The 18,965-nt window shown below is 39.2% G+C and overlaps 1 protein-coding gene across 6 annotated transcripts in view; it reads right to left on the reverse strand.

The window, feature by feature from the left end:
* Positions 1-6,201: 6,201 nt before the first annotated feature.
* Positions 6,202-18,965, reverse strand: part of COLEC11 (collectin subfamily member 11) — a 47,177-nt gene continuing 34,413 nt past the window's right edge. For 5 of the 6 annotated variants that reach the window (XM_048296848.1, XM_048296845.1, XM_048296849.1 and 2 more), the window contains exons 4-7: positions 10,431-10,502; positions 9,661-9,714; positions 7,920-8,015; positions 6,202-7,763 (exon numbers count right to left, since the gene is read on the reverse strand). In XM_048296848.1, coding sequence (XP_048152805.1) covers positions 7,354-7,763; positions 7,920-8,015; positions 9,661-9,714; positions 10,431-10,502 — 632 coding nt within the window. In that variant the 3' untranslated portion in view covers positions 6,202-7,353. The remainder of the gene's footprint in view (positions 7,764-7,919; positions 8,016-9,660; positions 9,715-10,430; positions 10,503-18,965) is intronic. The other variant, XM_048296850.1, reaches the window with a different exon arrangement.

Genomic DNA, 18,965 nt, shown 5'->3' on the forward strand with positions numbered 1-18,965 from the left:
TATAATCAACGTACATAATTAACTTCACTTTGGGTCTGACCAGATGCAAGAGGAAGACAAGCTTTAAGAAGAAAACTGGGGGCACTGGTACAGTAGTCTCAAAGAATATTTTTTTAAGAAAGATGTAACCATTAAGTGTTAAGCACAATATCAACACATCAGCTATAGTGCATTTATACTTTTACAATGCAAGGTTAAGGGATATAGCATTTATCGTCCACTTTCAGAAGCTGTAGACAAGAAACAGGAATTCCTTACATCGACGTTAACTATAAGTTTCCTACTAATCTAGCTGGGGATATTTAGAAAAGGTAGTGAACTTTACCTAAATATGTCACAAGTTACCATATTAGATTTATTTATGTAGAACAGAAGGGTAGTAATGCTGGAGAAGAAGCAGGGAATTGGATCAAGTAAAACAAGATTACATGTATATGTGGAGGCCATTGTGTAATAAGGAAATTAGTATTTTGCACTTTTATACCTTCTTTTATTTCTTTGTTCTACAAACACAGTGGACTTAACATAGTGCGCACTTTCCCTCTTGCAGAATGTCCGTATCATTCCTTTCATACTAAAGAATAAAGCAGGAACAAAGTTGGATTTTCAGTTCTTTAGATATGCAACAAATCTTTTCTTCACTAGATGGCACCCTGTCTTCTATGGATAAATGTTGAACACGACAAAAAGCAAAGGTTTCATTTTCACGGAAGAATATAAAATGATAGAGGACTCATTCTTTGTGTTGAATGTTTTTACTGCTTCTTTTGTGTTCTACATCATACCCCTTGTGTACTTGCAAGGATAAAGTTCTGCACCATAGACCTACTTCAACTATTTTACATTCAATATTTGTCTCAAAACTGATTATTGTCCAGAAATCTTCATGGGAGATGCACCCATTACAGTGGCTCAGACTTTGAATAACATTCAAAGTGCTCAGAATAAATTATAAACATCAAAAATACTTCTCTCTCTTTCTTTCCAAAATAAGCATAGATCTAGAATTGATGATGATACTGTCTCAAATCCTCAGCAGGTATAAATCAATTTGGCTTCACTGGAGTTGATTGATGGCAGGTGAAGATCTGCACCTGCAATTTAGATGCTGGCCTGCAGAGCACTGCTTGATTTGTTTTCTATTTCTTCACTCCAAGGAATGATAATTGAGCTCATTTGGGCATGCTTCTCACTTCTTAGTCAAAACTCCCACTTGAGAATTGGACTTAAAATCAGTGCACGTCTCTTTGCAATAATTCAAAATAATCTTTTCACAAATTAAAAAAAAGAAGAAGAAATCTGACTAAAGACTTCAGAGCTGGGAAGTCAGTTGTTCAATACAGCATCAGTGATCGCAAAACAGCAACTGATGCAAGCAGAAACAAAATACCACTCAGCTCCTTCATTTTGCCTCTTACTGCCACTAGATGATAGTATGGTAACACCTGTATTGTTCAGCTGCACACCAGACCTTCTGTTGCTGAATTCCTGGCAGCATTCACACTTTTATATGTAAAGAATATCCAGAAGCTCATCAATACTACATAGCTAGCCTTTGAATAGCAGTGCTTAATTATATCCCCCGTGATTTCATGCATTAATACACCCAGAGTGTGGTGGATGCTATAATTTGTCCATAGACCCAAACTGGGCTTCATTTAGGCACAGATATTATGCTAAATTGGTCACCTCACTCTATTTTTGTGAGTTACCTATCCAGAGCTATAGTGAGACATTTTGATGGAAAGGGCAAGATAATTACATTTCCCTAGCAGGAAGCAGGAGAAGGGCTGGAGGTAACATTTACATTCCTCCTCATGGGCATCCCACTCACTGCCATTTCTGCACATCCACTTGCTGCTTCTTCCACCTTTTCCATTTCATGCTCACCCTCTTGAGAGGACTCCCCTCCTCATCCAATAGAAAAGCTCTGGGCTAGGAGGAGACTCGCATCCGGAAAAACACCTTGAGCACACAACTGCCGTCCTCTCCACAAACCCTTTCTCTCCCATTTCACACAGCTTTTACTATTCTATCACAGCAAAATTAAAACCAAACTGTTCTTTCTCACAGCTACTCTGTAAAGCAAATAGTCAAACGCCTTCACTGCACGTTTTTTCCCCTAGGTAAATCTTAAAACTCTGATTTGTTTTTACCCACAATAACAAGGTCAGTGTTTCTCTTGGTAGGCTGGACTGACTCTCCCTGACAAGGAATATGCACCCCAAGGAAGGGGTGAGTGGCCAGCTCCAGTTTTGCACAATACCTTTTCCATCACAGCCAGTTTTACAAGCATTTCCAGGTCCCCACTGTGGACAAAATCCCATTTCTTCGTCCATAATCTGTGGCAGACATGTAGAGTGATGAACCTGTTGGCACCACAGGCAAACCAAAAATTGAAAACCAGAATCTCCAGTGAAAGGACACTGACTCTTCGACCAATAAAGGCTAAGGGGAAGCACTTCAGAAAGTATAAAGTGGCACATCATTGCATTGTTGGCTAATTCTCTACTCAAGGATTTGATTCAGCCATGACCATCACAAGTCACTGAGTTTCCCACAAAAACCAGATCTGGATATAGACTAGGGGAAACCCTGTATTTTTGCTGTACTGTAAATTTGGTTACTTTGACAAATTTTTGTTTTAATGCAGGATGAAAGTATATTTGTAAGATTTTCAGGTTTCAAAAGGCTTGTGTTTATTTTATCTAATGATTGGTTTGGACATTTGGAATAGTGCATAAACTACTAGTTATATGGCATAATACTTACATGAATAATTTCCATAATCAGTAAGAATATCTTCTATGTAATATAGGTTGAACTATATATTGTTTTGTATTCAAAGCATTTACAGTGTCATAGCAGGCCCAGGAGGAAAAAACAATTCCAATGTCACACTCTTTCAGCACAGCAAACAGAAGTCTCAAAAAGATAACTTGTTCCCTTTGGAAATAAACACCTAAAGAATAAAGTAAAATATTTCAAGCCTTATACAGATCACTGTTACTGACATGGTGTAAAACATATTGACAATAATATAAAATCAAATCACTTTACGGGCCAAAATAAAGCTTTAGAACTTGGAAATTAAATTCTGAAAAATTCTAAAAGTCAACATCTGAAAAATATCTACTTCAAAAGTCTTCTTCCATTGTGAACCTTCATCATATTTTACAATTAAAATTATTTTAATAACATCTTCTTTCACTTTTCATCAAGAACTGTATCAAAAAAAAGTCCAACCAGCTGCTATTCTGTAAAGCGTATTTGAACTGGCATTTCCCAAGCTTATGAAAAATGAAGCACTCCATTTTACTTACATGAATAAGGATGCTCTATATCCCACATATGAATATTAATTTTTTTACAGTTCTTCTCTGTGATATAAGAATGTTTAAAACTCACAGTCAGGGAGAAGTTCTGCTGCTAACAAACCTGTAATAAACCCATATTTCCAGGGATAATCATGTCATCTGTCAGAGCACAGTGAGGAGCAGCTGGTTCACAAGGGATGGTGAGCCAGGAGCTGAGCAGATTAACAAGGCAAGTGGGGAGCAGCACCCTCTACCAAGGAGTGAGGTTGTGGAGTGGCAAATCTCGATGATGATCAGGATCAGACATTATCCAGTGCTCTCCCAAGATGTCCACAGCAAGTCAGAGCTCTCACAGGCAGTGGAGCTCCCATGGACTCAGCCAGTTACCTTTACCAAGTCCCCCTCCTAGAAGGGGGTGCATGTCTGGCCCTGACATCAAACCTACGACACACAGCCTTAGCAGCTAAAGGTGCAGAGTATAGTTGAATGAAATCCGTATTTTATGTGAAGAAGTCATTTAAGAACATGAATGGGTGACTTCAATAAAAAAAAAACCCTGATATTGTTGCCTTTTTAAATGCCACAAAATGCCCTTTATTAAAGAATGAAATAAATAAGGGCTATGGGTATATATTTATGAGGAAAAATTATCCATCAAAAATAGAGCATATAAGAATAGTCTGAGAAACACCTGTGCTTGCCAGACAGACATGTTCCAAAGGCTTCTGCAGAGCTACACAAAATGAGTAATTATATCACAATTGCAGGTTTTAATGCACATGGAAAACATCCCAAGTAAAACTAACATATCACTAATTCCACTTTTTAAGAAAACAATAGTTCCAAATTCCAGGGAGAGTAAATGGAAACCTTACCAAGCATGTCAGCAGGCTTCATGTAGGCTGAGCACTATGTGCAACATTGATTTCTGCCTCCAGCAAGGGTCTACCTACAGGCATCAGCAACTAGAGAGTGAAAGAAATTACGAAGGGCTCATTCATTTCCAATGCCTCCATCATTTCTCACCCAGTTCCTCGAAGGGGTAAATATCAGATGTGCTGTTGTTGCCTGTTGCAGGACAGCTAGAGACCTTACACACTAGCCTTGCTCCCTTTGCCCAAATGGTGTAATAAGGACTGCTGAAGCCAGTGTACAAGTACCTGACAATTTATTAGAAATTAAAAGAAGAAATTAATTTAGTTTCTACCTCACATATGCATTGAGCATTTGAGCATTGCAAAAAAAATATCCTGAAGAACATGAAACTAGGAACACTAATTTTTTTCCATTGCCTTTACTTTTTATCTTAAATTTTAATAGAAATGGAGACTGTCTATATGCTCCACACAACAAGGCAATCTTTGAAACATGGTGTGACTTCCAGCTAAAACAGGAGCATTTGGCATCTCAAAAAGCTTCCCATCTCCCTAAAAGGCCTCTTTTCATCTTTCTGAGGAAACTGAACAATACAATAGAGACTTTCAAAACCTAGGTGGAAAATAAACATCAACTTCAGCACACATAATGAGGAAGCTTCAGATAGCTGTATCTCAGGTTTGAACTGTTTTAATATAGCTACAATGATTTGACAAAAGTATGTTGGAGACTTAAACGGTTTCTGAGGATTTCTATAGCAGGCAGGAAACAATCATGATATCCAAAAGGAACTATTCTAAACAAATTGCTCTACTGGAATTGTTAGCTCCCTGCAAATTCTGCAGAGTCTTTGAATATTAGTGTAGAAACAGATTCACATTATTTAATATATTTCAATATGCAGTTGGAAGAATGACTACCACACAGGTATCATACCTATCTTTATTAAAAGAAAGTAAAGCCATCAAAGGACCCATTCATTTCGAGCGATTGCTCTGGAGCTGGGCTGATAAACAAATACTATAGGATACTATAGTACTGCTAGCAATCTTCAAAATTAATAGCTAACATATATATATATATATATATATATAAAGGATTGAGATTTACAGAGTAAATATAGCAAGCAAAATGGTTTGTTCTCTTAGGTATATAAATCAAATAATGTCAGAGTCTGTGGATATGAACAGCACTGTATGGCCATTGATTGTTTATATGCCACAGCACAGCAGATGTGATACGAGTTGGTTTTGCCTTGTTGTATGGAAATCTCGGGGACCACATGCCATATCCACTGTGGATATCCTATAGACCAATCTCCCATAATGATCAGATATCCATTTTGATCAGAATGTTACACAAGGATCATTTATCCTTAAAAATCATCTTAAAACACTGTGCAAGTGTGACGGCCTGTTGACCCCCTGATTCTGTATGTTCCCCTTGTTCCCTGCCCTAGCCCTGGCCACTCCCTCGGTTTCTCCCTATTTGCTCCTGTACCCCAACCCCGCCCAGGGACCTCCCCTGGGCCCCTGACAAAACCACCCCACACCCCACGTTGTCTCTCTACCTCTGAACATCGCAGGGACAAGATGTGATTAAAGCCATCTCAAACCCTCGTGAGAGACCCTTCTCTACCTTCTTTACCACCACTGCGTTGTAACGCTGCTGGCTGCCGGAGCCAGGTCGCGGGGCTGTCCAAAATGGACTCCAGGATGCGATCAATCGCATGGCCCTAGGAAATCCTCGCTGAGCTCTCAGGGAGCAGCAGCCTGCTAGGCAGAGTCCAGTGGTTACCACATGCAAGGTATTCCTAAAGAAATGCAGTCAGAGATTTTGCAAATTTTGTCAATTTTGCTATGTCTAACAGTGAGATGAGGTGGCATGCAACTGGCTCCTGTGAAGAGCTGATGTAATGCATCTTTTTTTTTTGTGAAATTATGCTGGGGTTTTTTTTAAATATACATCACATTTTCCATCACATGCAATTGTAAATTTGGTACATAAATTATTTGTGCAAAGTTATTTATTACTGCTATATACATAATCAGAAAAATTTCAGAAACTTTCCTGCTTTTCAGGGGATTACAATCTGTGCAAAACATGTAAGCTGTTTTCTTATCAAAAGGAACTGATAGCTAACATGTTTTCACGAGCTTAATTGCATATATATGAAGTCTGCCTTAAATTGTGGAGGGCTGGTATTTTGCTTGTTTTGTAACAAGATGCACTAAGATTATCTTATAAAAATGTGAAACGTTTACTTTAGGGAATTATTTGCGGTCTGAAATACTTCATGCACTGAATCATTTTCAACTAAGGAATGCAGAAAATCGAATTCTTACTTTTACTTCTAGCCAACCCCAAAACACTATCTGGATGGAAACTCTCTTTATGTACTAAAATATGAGAAATTTCCTATCATAGAATCATGGAATCATAGAGTAGTTTGGGTCGGAAGAGACCTTAAAGATTACTTAGTTCCAACCCCCTGCCATGGGCAGGGACACCTTTCACTCGACTTTGGCCTCCCTCACCATTAAAAATCAGTTTACTTTAATGCTTTTTGTTCATACATCTGTGAACAGTTTAATAAAGAAACATTACAAAATTGGTAGGCATCCTGATTTGTTGGTTTGCTTTGGCCTGTTTGTATTTTTTTTAAAAAAGGTGTAACATTCAAAAAACCTACAGTAATATTTGTACTTATTAACTGGAGTATGCAAAATATTTCTCTTGTTGCCAAAATATCCCTGTAGCACTACAAGTAATTAGCATTTATAACTACAAATTTTACTAAGCTAAAAGAATATCAGGAATCTAATTCTAATCATTCTAACAACAAGAGGCCAAATTCTGTCTTCCCTTACAGTCATGTAATCACATTTGTTAACTGTTGTAAGGGCAAAATTTAGCCCCAAAGCGCATTTTTATCTAAATAGATATATTTTCCTACATTAAAAAACCCCAACCAAGCTATGTCTTATTACTGCTCTTCCCTTCTGAAGGGTAAACACTGATACTTGAAATACCTAAACTGTATTTACAGCTGTACAACACCGATGCCGCATGCTTGCAAAATTCCACTTGTACTCTACAAACATGGAGTAACTTGTACAATTGTCTTAAACATTTTTCTTAAAATAAAGAGCAGAGTAGCTTAGACATTTTCTTTGTCAAATTCGCATACAAAATACATGGTAATGTGACAAGCTACATCATTCCAGCCTCCGGATGCTACCATCTCCACACAGTCCTCCTCGTCGTAAGCATTGTTGGGCTCCCCACTGCGCCATTTGTTGAAGGTCTGCATGGGTGACCGGTCAGAATAGACAAAATTCCCCTCTTTCTCCAGGTCGTTAATCCCAATGAAGACCCTGGTGAGCCCAGCTTGGTTGATGTACGAGGCAATCAGGTTGTTGGCAGTCTCATCCTTGGGCATGCTCAGCGTCCCTCCTCTTCCGTGGCAGTACAGCTGGGCTTCCTTGTACCTCTTCTCCTCCTTCACCAGCAGATAGATCTTATTATCTGTCTCACGCACGCCGGCGACAGCTGCGGGGGAGGGCAGTGCTGAAAAGTGAGCACTCGCATTTCTATAAACCAAGTCACTGCACACCCCAAAATAGCTTCACAAATCAGATCTGGAACGGTGACACTCTCTACGAGTGATTACACCGACAAAATGAGGCAACAAGAAAGGAAAACTGTTATACAAAATTAACCTACCATTTTTTATGAATTTTAGTTCTGTCGTCAGCTGGGCTACTTGAATATCCATTTCTCCAATAGCCTTCCTTAGCTGACTGCACTCACAAGGGATGCCTGTGAAATGATACAGATACACCCAAATCAAAAAGCTACTTAATTTCAACAATTATGTCAACAATTTTATGAAAAAGGTCCAGCATGGCAGCCCTGGAGAAAGCTGTCTTGCAAATAACAGACAGAAAATTAGAGCCTTCTCTATCCTGCACCATTATATGATTCTCAGGGGTGTCTGGGCCTGTGCAGAACAGCTCAGTGCACTTCCCACAAATCTTCAGCCCTGAATAATTAGCACTAACCTAAACAGAGATGGATATTCTCTGCAAAAAAACCACAATATTTTTTAACTAAAAACATTTACCAAAAATTTCCATTTTCAATAAAATTATTTTCTTTAGTTTTCTCAAAGACTTCTTTCACAGCAAAAAACTTGTGAGTTCTTCACAAGGAACATAACACAGCAGATCCAAAATTCCAACCACAAAATTACCTGCAAAATGCAGTTCTCTGTTTTTGAAATGACAGAATTTGCAATACTTCTGACAATAAAATTAAACAATAGAAAATCATCTAGTAACCCAAAATGGTAGAGGTTTGACAAAGATAATCTGAATGTGAATACTAAAAGGGTAATTGTTATATCTTTGACCACAAACCTCAAAATGAGGATCAATTACAGTTTGCATTTATTACAGCTTGCAGTTCTGTATGTAATTACTAAAATCTGCATTGGACTACCCAATTACTCAGCTCAGTTGTCTAAGCCAGTATAAGCACAGGGTACTTGCCCTGCAAAACTGTGCATGCTGGCCAGGTGCATGGCATGCTGGCTCAAGAATGAGAGTGACAAATTATGTTCTCATGAGAAATCTAATCCGTGCACCTCCAATGCACTCTGCCAGGAAAGAATGAATTCAGTCAACTCTGAACCTGCCACTCTTGCAAGGCTTACACTTCTTATGCTAGGCTGTTTCTCTAGAACATCTATATACCCCTGGAAGATCCATATACCTCCATATAAGAACCTAGAGAGAGGGGGTGACAGGAAGCTGGAGCCAGGCTGTGCTTGCTGGTGCCAAGCAACAAGACAGGAGGCAATGGGCAGAAACTGATGTGCAAGAAGTTCCACCTGAACATGAGGAAGAACTTTACTGTGCAGGTGACTGAGAAGTGGAACAAATTACCCAGAGAGGCTGTGGAGTCTTCCTCACTGGAGATATTCAAGAACTGCCAGGACACAATCCTGTGCAGTGTGCTGTAGGATGGCCCTGCTTGAGCAGAGGTTGGACCGGATGACCCACTGTGGTCCCTTCCAACCTGACCCATTCTGTGATTCTGTGATCTGTATTCTTGACAATCTGCTCCTATATCAGTAATTCATGGAGGGGCAGGAGCATCCAGCCTGCTCCTTTGTGTTGACTGGAAGACCGAGCGAGATATGCAGAGATGCTCCTTTGCCTTCAGTTCCCACTAGGCTTCTGGAGAGATTGCTCCTCTGAGAAGGTATGAGGTACTGTTTTAGCACATACACTACAAGTCCAGCAACTACTGCAACTTCAGTGATTTTAAGTCATTTGAAAATATCACAGTGAAATACTACAGTACCTATGCAAAAATAATTCATTATTTCCCCCAGTATGTAAACAGATGTATTTTTAGTGATGAAAAGTCTTTCACATAAACAAGGTGTGTTATGGATTACCTGGATCACCATTAGGACCTGGTGGTCCTATGTCACCATTATCTCCTTTTTCACCTGAAGACATGAAAAATAACATAGTGTTAATGCAGCCTTTTCTGTCAATAGTTCATTTAGCACTTACTTATTTTTTCTCTAGTAAAATTCAAATGTGGAAAGTAGAAATATGCCCAAGCAAAAATAAAGATTTTTCTGTCCTAGTCATTCCACAACAAAGGCTAGTCAAAGCTATGAAACTTGAACCCAAATAATACCTACCAACATCCACTTCTTGACATTCATAAACTTCACAGAACCAGTAAATTCAGATGCTCTAGAGGGAAAAGAGCTGGATATGCCTAAATTTCGAATCCTAATCTAGATGCTTAGGCAAACTGGACCAAACGACTTAACCAAAGTCACGTAGGAAGCCTATGGAGTAATCAACATAAGAAAACACATCTTCTGGCTCTTGAAAGTCTGCCAAAGTACAGCACATCTTCCCATCTGCTTTCTTAACTGTCCACACTTGTGTGACAATGCAAAGTTCTTTATTTACCCACAAACCATGATACTCATGGTGCTTTAAGACTACATATACTGCTGTCACAGCAAAAGGTAGCTGGTTGAGAGATCCCAGTGACCTGGCTGACTACAGCATGAGAAAATTCCTACTAAGGTAAACTCTGAGAGTTGTTAGCCATTTTTCAAGCCCCTAAATTTTTATTCAAACATAAATGATCACACATTTTTCACCTGAAACACAAATGGAGAAACAATTGAATTAAACATACCTTTTGAACCAATAGGACCAATTTTTCCATGCCGTCCTATGCTGCCTTTCTGTCCTTTGTCCCCCATTTCTCCTACACATAACAGAAAGATGAAAGGCACAAGGTAGCAATGTAGCCTGATTCATTCAGATTCTACTGTTTGCAGCATCAGTTTTTACAATGAACAAAACCATGCTAAATCCCAAATATTCATTGAACTCCTGAAGTCCAGCTCAATCCGTGTGAAGAACTTATGTATAGCAACCTAGACAGGGATTTTATCTTTGCTAAACAATTGACATTAACAAGGCATGAAGGTGTAATTGCCAACAGCCCTTGGCTGAAAACCACTGGGAAAGCTTTTGCAAACTTCTTTCAAGTGATCATGACAGAATTATATTGAAAATGCAGAAGAGGGGATGTTGCATTCAAACAAGGATCAGCAGATTAAAACTATCATGGAGTTGAGAAGACTTAAAGGATCCAAACACAATTGACATTTCATCTCAGACAGTGAATCCACTGTAACTGAGGGCCGGCTTTGGCCTAATGACTTACTTATACAATATAAATACTGTCATATGAGATAGGTTTCCCACTCTACCACACTATTAAAGGAGAGTGGGTATGGAGGGACTACAGGGACGAATGCCTTCTGAGGCTCCTGTCCTGCAGAAATCCAAGACCAAGACTGCTTTAGGAAATATTGACAACGTTGTTCTCAATGATTGTTGAAAAGATTGCTTCTTTGCTCAAAGCAACATCTGCCATGCACTGTTCGACTACACAGGTGCAAGGAAACAATGAGACAAGCTAGGAGGAAAATCTACCATAAGGATCCAGCAATTGGTCTTGTGCAAATTGTCATAGCTCAGCCTCAGTTTTGGATCTATGAAAACTGAAGATCTGTTGCCCCCTGTTGCTACTGCATCTGGACAGACGTACGTATTTTTGAAAGCTGGATAATTTCATGACCCATTTTGTCATTACCTTTAACTTAAAAGTGAAATCAACAACAAGTTTCAGGATATAAACCGACCACTGCTAGGCTAAGAGATGTCATCTCTATTACTTCATGAAGTCTCAAGCAACTCTTGTCACTTGATGGCGTGAGCCAGAAAGAAACAATTTCCTCTAAACTGAGAGAAGCCAGATGTGTGTGGTTTGTTGGTCTAATTAATTATTGGCAAATCCTACAACCAATGATTTTCCTTTGTTTCTAATAAGTATCAAATTCAGACACTACTGGACACTGGCTTTCACTAGAAACCAAAAATATTTTTCTCTTACCTACTCCTACTGGAAGTACCAGCGTGTAATCAGTCAATCAAGTTGCTCTGAAAATTATGTCTCTTGCTTTGTATATTAATGAATTGGGATTACCATTACAGATTATCAGGTGTTTGAATGCTTTCTCTTTTCAGGCTGAGACACCTTTCAGATTTCAGGCTGAAATTAAATAAACTCATAGATCTAATGCATAAATAAAATAAAATACAAATTTTTTTTCATTTTCTTTCTCACAAAAACTTCCAGAAAATGAACTGCTTCTCAGTCACAGCCAGTAAAACCTATGTGCTCTGCTCAGAAGTAAAGTGTGTTATCTCAAGCAATGAAGACATACATTAAACCTCCTTTGCTCATTAAAAGAACTGTTCACATTTGGGTTTCTCTTACAGTGACTAACCCCTGCTTCCACTCCAGGAGCTTGCTTATTCTGCTTCTTCTGCAAAATAAATCACAAAGTTCCAAGAGAGACCCATCTGCCTTCAGGGTTTCAGAAGTTTTAATACCTTTTGTAAAGCCCTTTTTAGGGGCCCTATGGTTGTCAAAAATGCAGTCTGAGGAGTCTTAATGAAATCAGGAAGTGATAGCTGGAAAGAAATGGGGATAATAAAAGAAATTAAGTCTCCATAGACCAAAAGTAGGAAATCAAACACAAAGTTTGAATAGAGAACTGAAGAAAGTCATTTGTCATCTCTCAGATGAAGGTGGTATACATTGGAACCAATTAAAGAAGATTTAAAGGATTTGGGAAGGAACTGAAGAGAAGGAAATTCTAAGTGATCTTCTTGGTGGCTTTTTCAGGCCCACAAGCAAGAGAAGAAATAAAATTCCAGAGATGAATGGTGGGCTGCAAAACAAGTGAAAAAATGAGGGGTTTGACTCTGTGCAGTACTATAAATGGAGGTCATACAGTATGGACAATCTCTTCAGGATTAGTTGTAACAGACGAGAAGATATAAAACTACCTAGAAAAAGAAAAAGGCATCAACAGGACAAATCTAGCAGAAACTCAAATTCACCATGTCACAAGACAAATTTAATTGAATCATGTTAAAAAGAAGAGAGTAGTAGTTTTCTTTCCAAACTTAAGGATTTTAAGACAAATCAAATCAAATTCATGATTTGACATAGAGGACATCACAGACACCTACCTAACAAGGAAAGTAGAAGTGTACCAAACCACACCAAAGGCCTCTTGAATCTAGTGCCATCTTTGACAGCAATCTGCAGATACTTAGAAAAAGAACATAAGAGACAGATGAAGATTAAAAAGTCTTTCCCCCTATGTACCTCGATAGTCTTGCAGCAGTCAGCATTCCCAATGCAACTAGCTAGCCTGACTTGAATGAGAATGATCTTTTTAAAGGATATAATGATGCTGTAGTAGTAATTTACATTCAGGACACTTCATTTTTAAAAAACTATTGGCAACTGGAAATCAGAAAATTCCAAATATGTCAACAGGCTACAGAACTGCTTTACTCTGAAAAATCTGAATTATCCACTCCAATGAAGGTCGGCGATTGGTGAGGGAACAGTGGCTACAGTAAGTTACATAGACCCTCTAGTACCAACCCCCTTCCATGGGCAGGGACACCTTCCACTACACAAGGTTATTCAGGGCCCCATCCAACGTGCCCTTGAACACTCTTTGAAGGATGGAGCATGCAAAGCTTCTCTGGGAAACTTGTTCCAGTGTTTCACCATCCTCATAGTAAAGAATTTCTAATATCTAATTTCTTATATCTAATCTAAACCTGACCTCTTTCAGTTTAAAGCCATTCTTCCCTGTCCTATTATTACATGCCCTTGTAAAATATCCCTTTCCAGCTGTCTTGTAGGTCCCTTTACTGGAAGGTGCTCTAAGGTCTCCCTGGAGCCTTCTCTTCTGCATGTTGAAGAAGCCCAACTCTCTCAGCCTGTCTTCAAGGCAGAGGTGCCCCATCCCTCTGATCATCTTTGTGGCCCTCCTCTGGACTTGCCCCAGCAGGTCCATGTCCATTTTATGTTGGGGGTCCCGGAGCTGGATGCAGCACACTAGCTGGGGTTCTCATGAGAGCAGAGTAAAGTGGGAGAATCACTTCCCTCAGTCTGCTATCCACACGGCTGTTGGTGCAGCCCAAGGTGTGGTTGGATTTCTGGGCTGCAAGGGCATATGGCTGGCTCATGTTAAGCTTCTCTTCAACCAACACCCCCAAGTCCTTCACCTCCAGGCTGCTCTCAATCCATTCTCTGCCCAGTCTGTATTTGTGCTTGAGATTGCCCCAACCCAGCTGCAGGACCTTGCACTTGGTCTTCTTGAACTTCATGGGCCCACCTCCAGCCTGTCCAGGTCCCTCTAGGTGGCATTCCTTCCCTCCAGCATGTTGACCATGCCACACAGCTTGGTAGCATTGGCAAACTCACTGAGGGTGTCCTCGATCCCACTGTCCGTGTCACCAACAATGTTAAACAGATATTCTTATATGAATGAACAGTGCATAATCACAGGTGGCATTTTATATAGTTGAGGGAAATCAATTTCACCCAGCATTAGCCATCTTAAAGTTAGGGTTTTTAGTCTAAGATATTTATCTGAACTCCCATGGTAGGCAATGGAAAAATAAGCACCTCTCAGTAGTGATCCATCCCACTCATGTTAGACAGGTATCATAATGACAAAGTGAAACTTTAAAAGCTTTACATAAAAAACAGGAGGAAAAAAAAGAGTAAACTATTATCAATCTATACTGACTAGAAATCAGAATAGTTAGAATATTTGCAAAGGAAACTAAAAATAGTGAGGAAAAAAAACAGTCTAGGAAGGCAGCAGAAAAGTTTAAAGGATTTAAAAGTACATTCAAAACAAAAATCAAAATAGTACGGTACGTTCCTGAATGGAGGCTTCTATTCAGAGGCAAACAAAGAGAAATAACTGCCCTCATGAAACACTGTCTTGCTAGAATTATGTTAACAACATAATACCAAGCTTCTTCAGACCAGTGGTCCCTCCAGGCCAAGACTTTGTTTCCTGTGGTGGCAGCAGAAGGGGCAGTACTGGAAGATCCCACAACCCCAGCCACTATCTGCAGTCCTTTGCAGATAGAATTGCAGGATCTGTCCCCAGCAGCTTCAGAGAGTCCCTCCTAGTTCAGGTGTGATGGGATCTGGTGATTCTGTAACCTTGATTATAACCTCCTCAGACTACTCTCAGAGAGTCTCAGCCTGTCCAGTTTTTCCTTATGAGGCAGCTCCTCTTTCTCACATTTTTGGTGCCCGTCTCTAACCTCTCAAGTCCTTCTTGAGAGACAGAGACCAGAAGCACATTCATTACTTGAGACAGAGCATGTCAGGCTTTTGTACAGAACAAAATCAGCTGCAAAAAGAAGCTTCCTGTTTTGTTCTTTGTTCTTTTGTCATCCTTTTGTGATGACGGGCAGTGTTCTGTTGGCCTTGGGACTCCTGCTAATGACTTCAGAGCAGTTCTTGAGTTTTAAGTGACAGTTTTGGGGTTTGGCATCATTTAAGTATGGATTAAATCATGCATCCCTAATGTCCCTAGGTAATATATTTATTTACACTGAAGCCCATCTGCCATCTTTTTGCCCACTCAGTTTAGCAGGATTTTCTCAAAATCCTATTGAGTTCAGGTGAAACTGAAAGACAGTTTTGAACCAGATACCCACTTTGTGAATTAACAACTGTCAATGTCAGGACTTTTACATGGAATACTGCCTGCAGCACTCCTTAGTGAGCAATAAATTCATGTAGAAATAGACTCAGAAATGCAAAGGATTGATTGATTACATATTAATGAGCAATCAGTAATAATAAAATATAAATTAAGATATTATTACATCTTTTTAGAATTTGATTATACAAATGACTGAGCGCTCTGGCTCCAATCCAATTAAACTAATGAGTCTTCTCTTCTACTTAAGAGGTTGTGCCTGTATTAGTAAACTAAATGCCTGGGACTGTTCCCTGGAACTGGGAACCAGGTGGCCAAGAATGGTACACTGCATGATACTAAATTGTTGTACTCTTCAAGCCAGAATAATCTCGCAAGCTGCTCATTTGTGTTAGCTCCCAAAATATGCCCAGGAATTGCCTGGGAAAGTGTTAGCTGGCAAAAGCCAAAATCACTGTGCTCACACTGCAAAGGTAGAGACAGTTGAGTTCCAAGCTCAAGAACAGTATGTGACTCTGCTTCACATACCATTATAGTTGTACATAAATTAAGTACAATGTATAAAGGCTGAAATTAAAATACTAAAATAATATCTATTTTAAATGGTTATGGCTCTAAGAAAATTGAAATATCTTGAAGAACATATTTTTAATGTTCCTTTGATGTCACATTCCAAGTGTAAATTCACCTTCCCCTCCTTATTTAGATTGCTGTAAAGTACTCTGGGAATATTCACAGGACTGTATTGTTACTGAGCTATCCGTGCAGAATTTGAATACATGGAAGTTACAGCCTCACAGACTGCACCATGACTTAGTTAAATAACTGAGTTTACTCCCAACATGGGAGAGCACAGCACAGCCATCAGAGCAAATGAAGAAAGTTAATTCTGTGAACTTCACACTCCAAAACTTGTGCTGCAGTACACACTGCTTTCATCTGAAACAGCCATTGTACTCGACCCATGCCCCAAACTTTACATAAGGCCAACACAGCTTCATATTCTGCTGACATGCTATGCATCATAATTGACCTATACAATTAATTAAAAGCAATGAGGAAAGTAAGTGGAATTTAACCTTAATCAACACCCAAAGACATCAGTATGTCTGATGTCACCCTGAAGCATCAGGACAGCCAGAATGAGATTTATTTCAGGTAAGCACCAGAAAGTTTTCATGTTTATCTGCTTCTGAATTACCCAAATCTGAAAATATCATGAGGAAAGGATATGATAAAAACATTCGCTGCACTTTCTTATCTTGAGCTGTTCATTTCGGGTCAAATACGCCATAAGAAGATAGTTTCTTTTGCAAGTTACCTTATGGTTATTATGTACCTATGGAATTCAAATAAACTAAACACATTTTCTTAGATGGACTTGCTAGAGAAATGAAACAAAGAAAGAGGAAAGAAAAAGAAGTAAAAGAAAAAAGATTAGTGTGATTCTGTAAAGTAAGACCAAAAGTAGAAAACTCTACAAATGTTGCAGAAGGATTACAGTTTCTCCCTCATGTATACCATCACTTACTCAAAGAGGAGAAAAATAAAATTAAATTTAGCAGCTTGCATCAACAGAAGGAGCCAAGTATTAGACCAGGACAAAAATCATCGGGCTTCAAGAGAAATACAAGTGGTCAAATACATGCTAACACTGACTGAAATTTAACAGACTACTGCATAGAAGCAGGGCTGCTGTGACTATCCATGGGTGTTTTTAGGGGCAAATGCAAAGTGAAGGAACAATGATTTTTGCCAAGCATATTGTTATATTTTATTTTTGCCTCAACATTCCATCTTCTGGATAAGAAATGGGAAAATCCTTGATCTGCTGGAAGAGAATACACTCAGTCTCATGCAGCTTGAGAGTCTAGAAAAGTATTTATGCATGAACTTACCTACAGGTCTGCACACTACATACAGTCTGTGGAGGTTAACCAGAGACTGAAAGGTCAGGAGACTGAAAGGTTTTTCCAGGTCAAAGTTGCATATTCTTCTGTGCCCTTTCTACAGACTAGAAATTACATCTGTGAAGTCTGTTTGCTTATTGAGTCAACACTGTGACATTCAAAGTATACTGAATATAGTACCATGATGAAATATGGTGCCATATAATCCAAATTTGTTTTAAGGTAACTATGTTTTTTTCTTTGATGAAGCATTTGTGGAAAGGAGTTGATGAAGACAAATATCTACAAAATGTACAGCATTAATGAAAAGAGTAGTTAGTTAGAATTTATTTTAAACAAGGTTTTTTGTAGAAATTTCTGGATGCAAAAAAAAAAGCAGAAAAAACATGTTGCTACAGAAGTAGTTAGAAATTTTGCCTGTATTTAGTTGAAAGTACTACCTGGCAAAATACCTATATAGTATGTATTAATATTCAATTTTATTTAATCTCTTTTCTGTTTCATGTATGTTTTCTTGCAGTGTGTTCCACTTCAGTGTTTCTTCTTTCAGTTTCATCAGAATTTTGGATTTTTGGAGGTATGGAAAACTAGAAAATTACCACTGTTATTAGCATTAATCAAGCATACCTTATGATAACTATATTTTAAACAAATGCAATTTTACAGAAAAAAATAAATAAATTAAATGCTACATCATGGATTGGCCTGAATGAAAAAGAGTACTTCCACATCTCACATGGTCCAAAGCATTTTGAAGTGACATGACAAAATGCCAAGATAGAGAAACATGCAAGACAGCGTGATGAGAGAGGTTCTCAAGAAGTTGTCAAGACAACCTCATGCCAAAGGACACAGAGAAGGCTGAGGCACTGAGTGCTCTCTTTGCCTTTGTCTCTGCTGGCAAGGTCTGCTCTCTGGTCTCCCAGTTCTGCATGTCTGGTAGCAAAGATCTGGGGAGGACAAGCTGCTCATGGCAGCAGACGATTGAATGAGGGACTACTTCACCTGGATCTACACAAGCCCTTGGTCCTGCCCACAGGGCATTCAAGGATGCTGAGAGCGCTGGCTGGTGCTGCTGCAAGGCTGCCAAAGTCTAAGCAGCAGCTGCTAATGAGTGACATTCCTCGAGAACCAGTCCTTCACCACCGAAAGGGAGCAAGAAGTAGAAAATGCTCCATGCTGGCAGGAATGGTTGGTGCACTGGAGGACAGCCCTGCCAGTCAGGAGGAGCTCAACAAGCTGCAGAAATGTGTTGACAGGAATATCATGGGTTCAGCCAGATCCTAAGTTCCTCACCTGTGATGCATTGATGAAGTCTGGCCAATGGGTAAAAAAACTCCTTTGCATAAAAGGACCCAGAGATTTTTGGGCCCTCATACATGAAAGGCAAATGGAAGTCCAGCTGAGGAAGATGGTTTTATTTAGCTTGGAATACAGAAAGGTAAGGGAGGAGTTAATTACAGTCTTCCACTACTTACAAGCAGTTTCCAGAAAAGATGCAGCGTTTTCTTGTCAGAGACACACAGAGAAAGGGCAAGATGCAATGATTACAAGCTACAACAGGTCTTTCACGATGACAACAGCGAAACAGACTGATTAAAAAAGTATGTGGAATCTCCATCCTTGGACATTTTCACAAGTCTACTGCACGAGGCCCTGAGCAACCTGCTCTGATATTGAAATCTGCCC

The sequence above is a fragment of the Corvus hawaiiensis genome, chromosome 3, assembly GCF_020740725.1.
Source record: "Corvus hawaiiensis isolate bCorHaw1 chromosome 3, bCorHaw1.pri.cur, whole genome shotgun sequence".
In the NCBI taxonomy this organism is placed as follows: domain Eukaryota; kingdom Metazoa; phylum Chordata; class Aves; order Passeriformes; family Corvidae; genus Corvus; species Corvus hawaiiensis.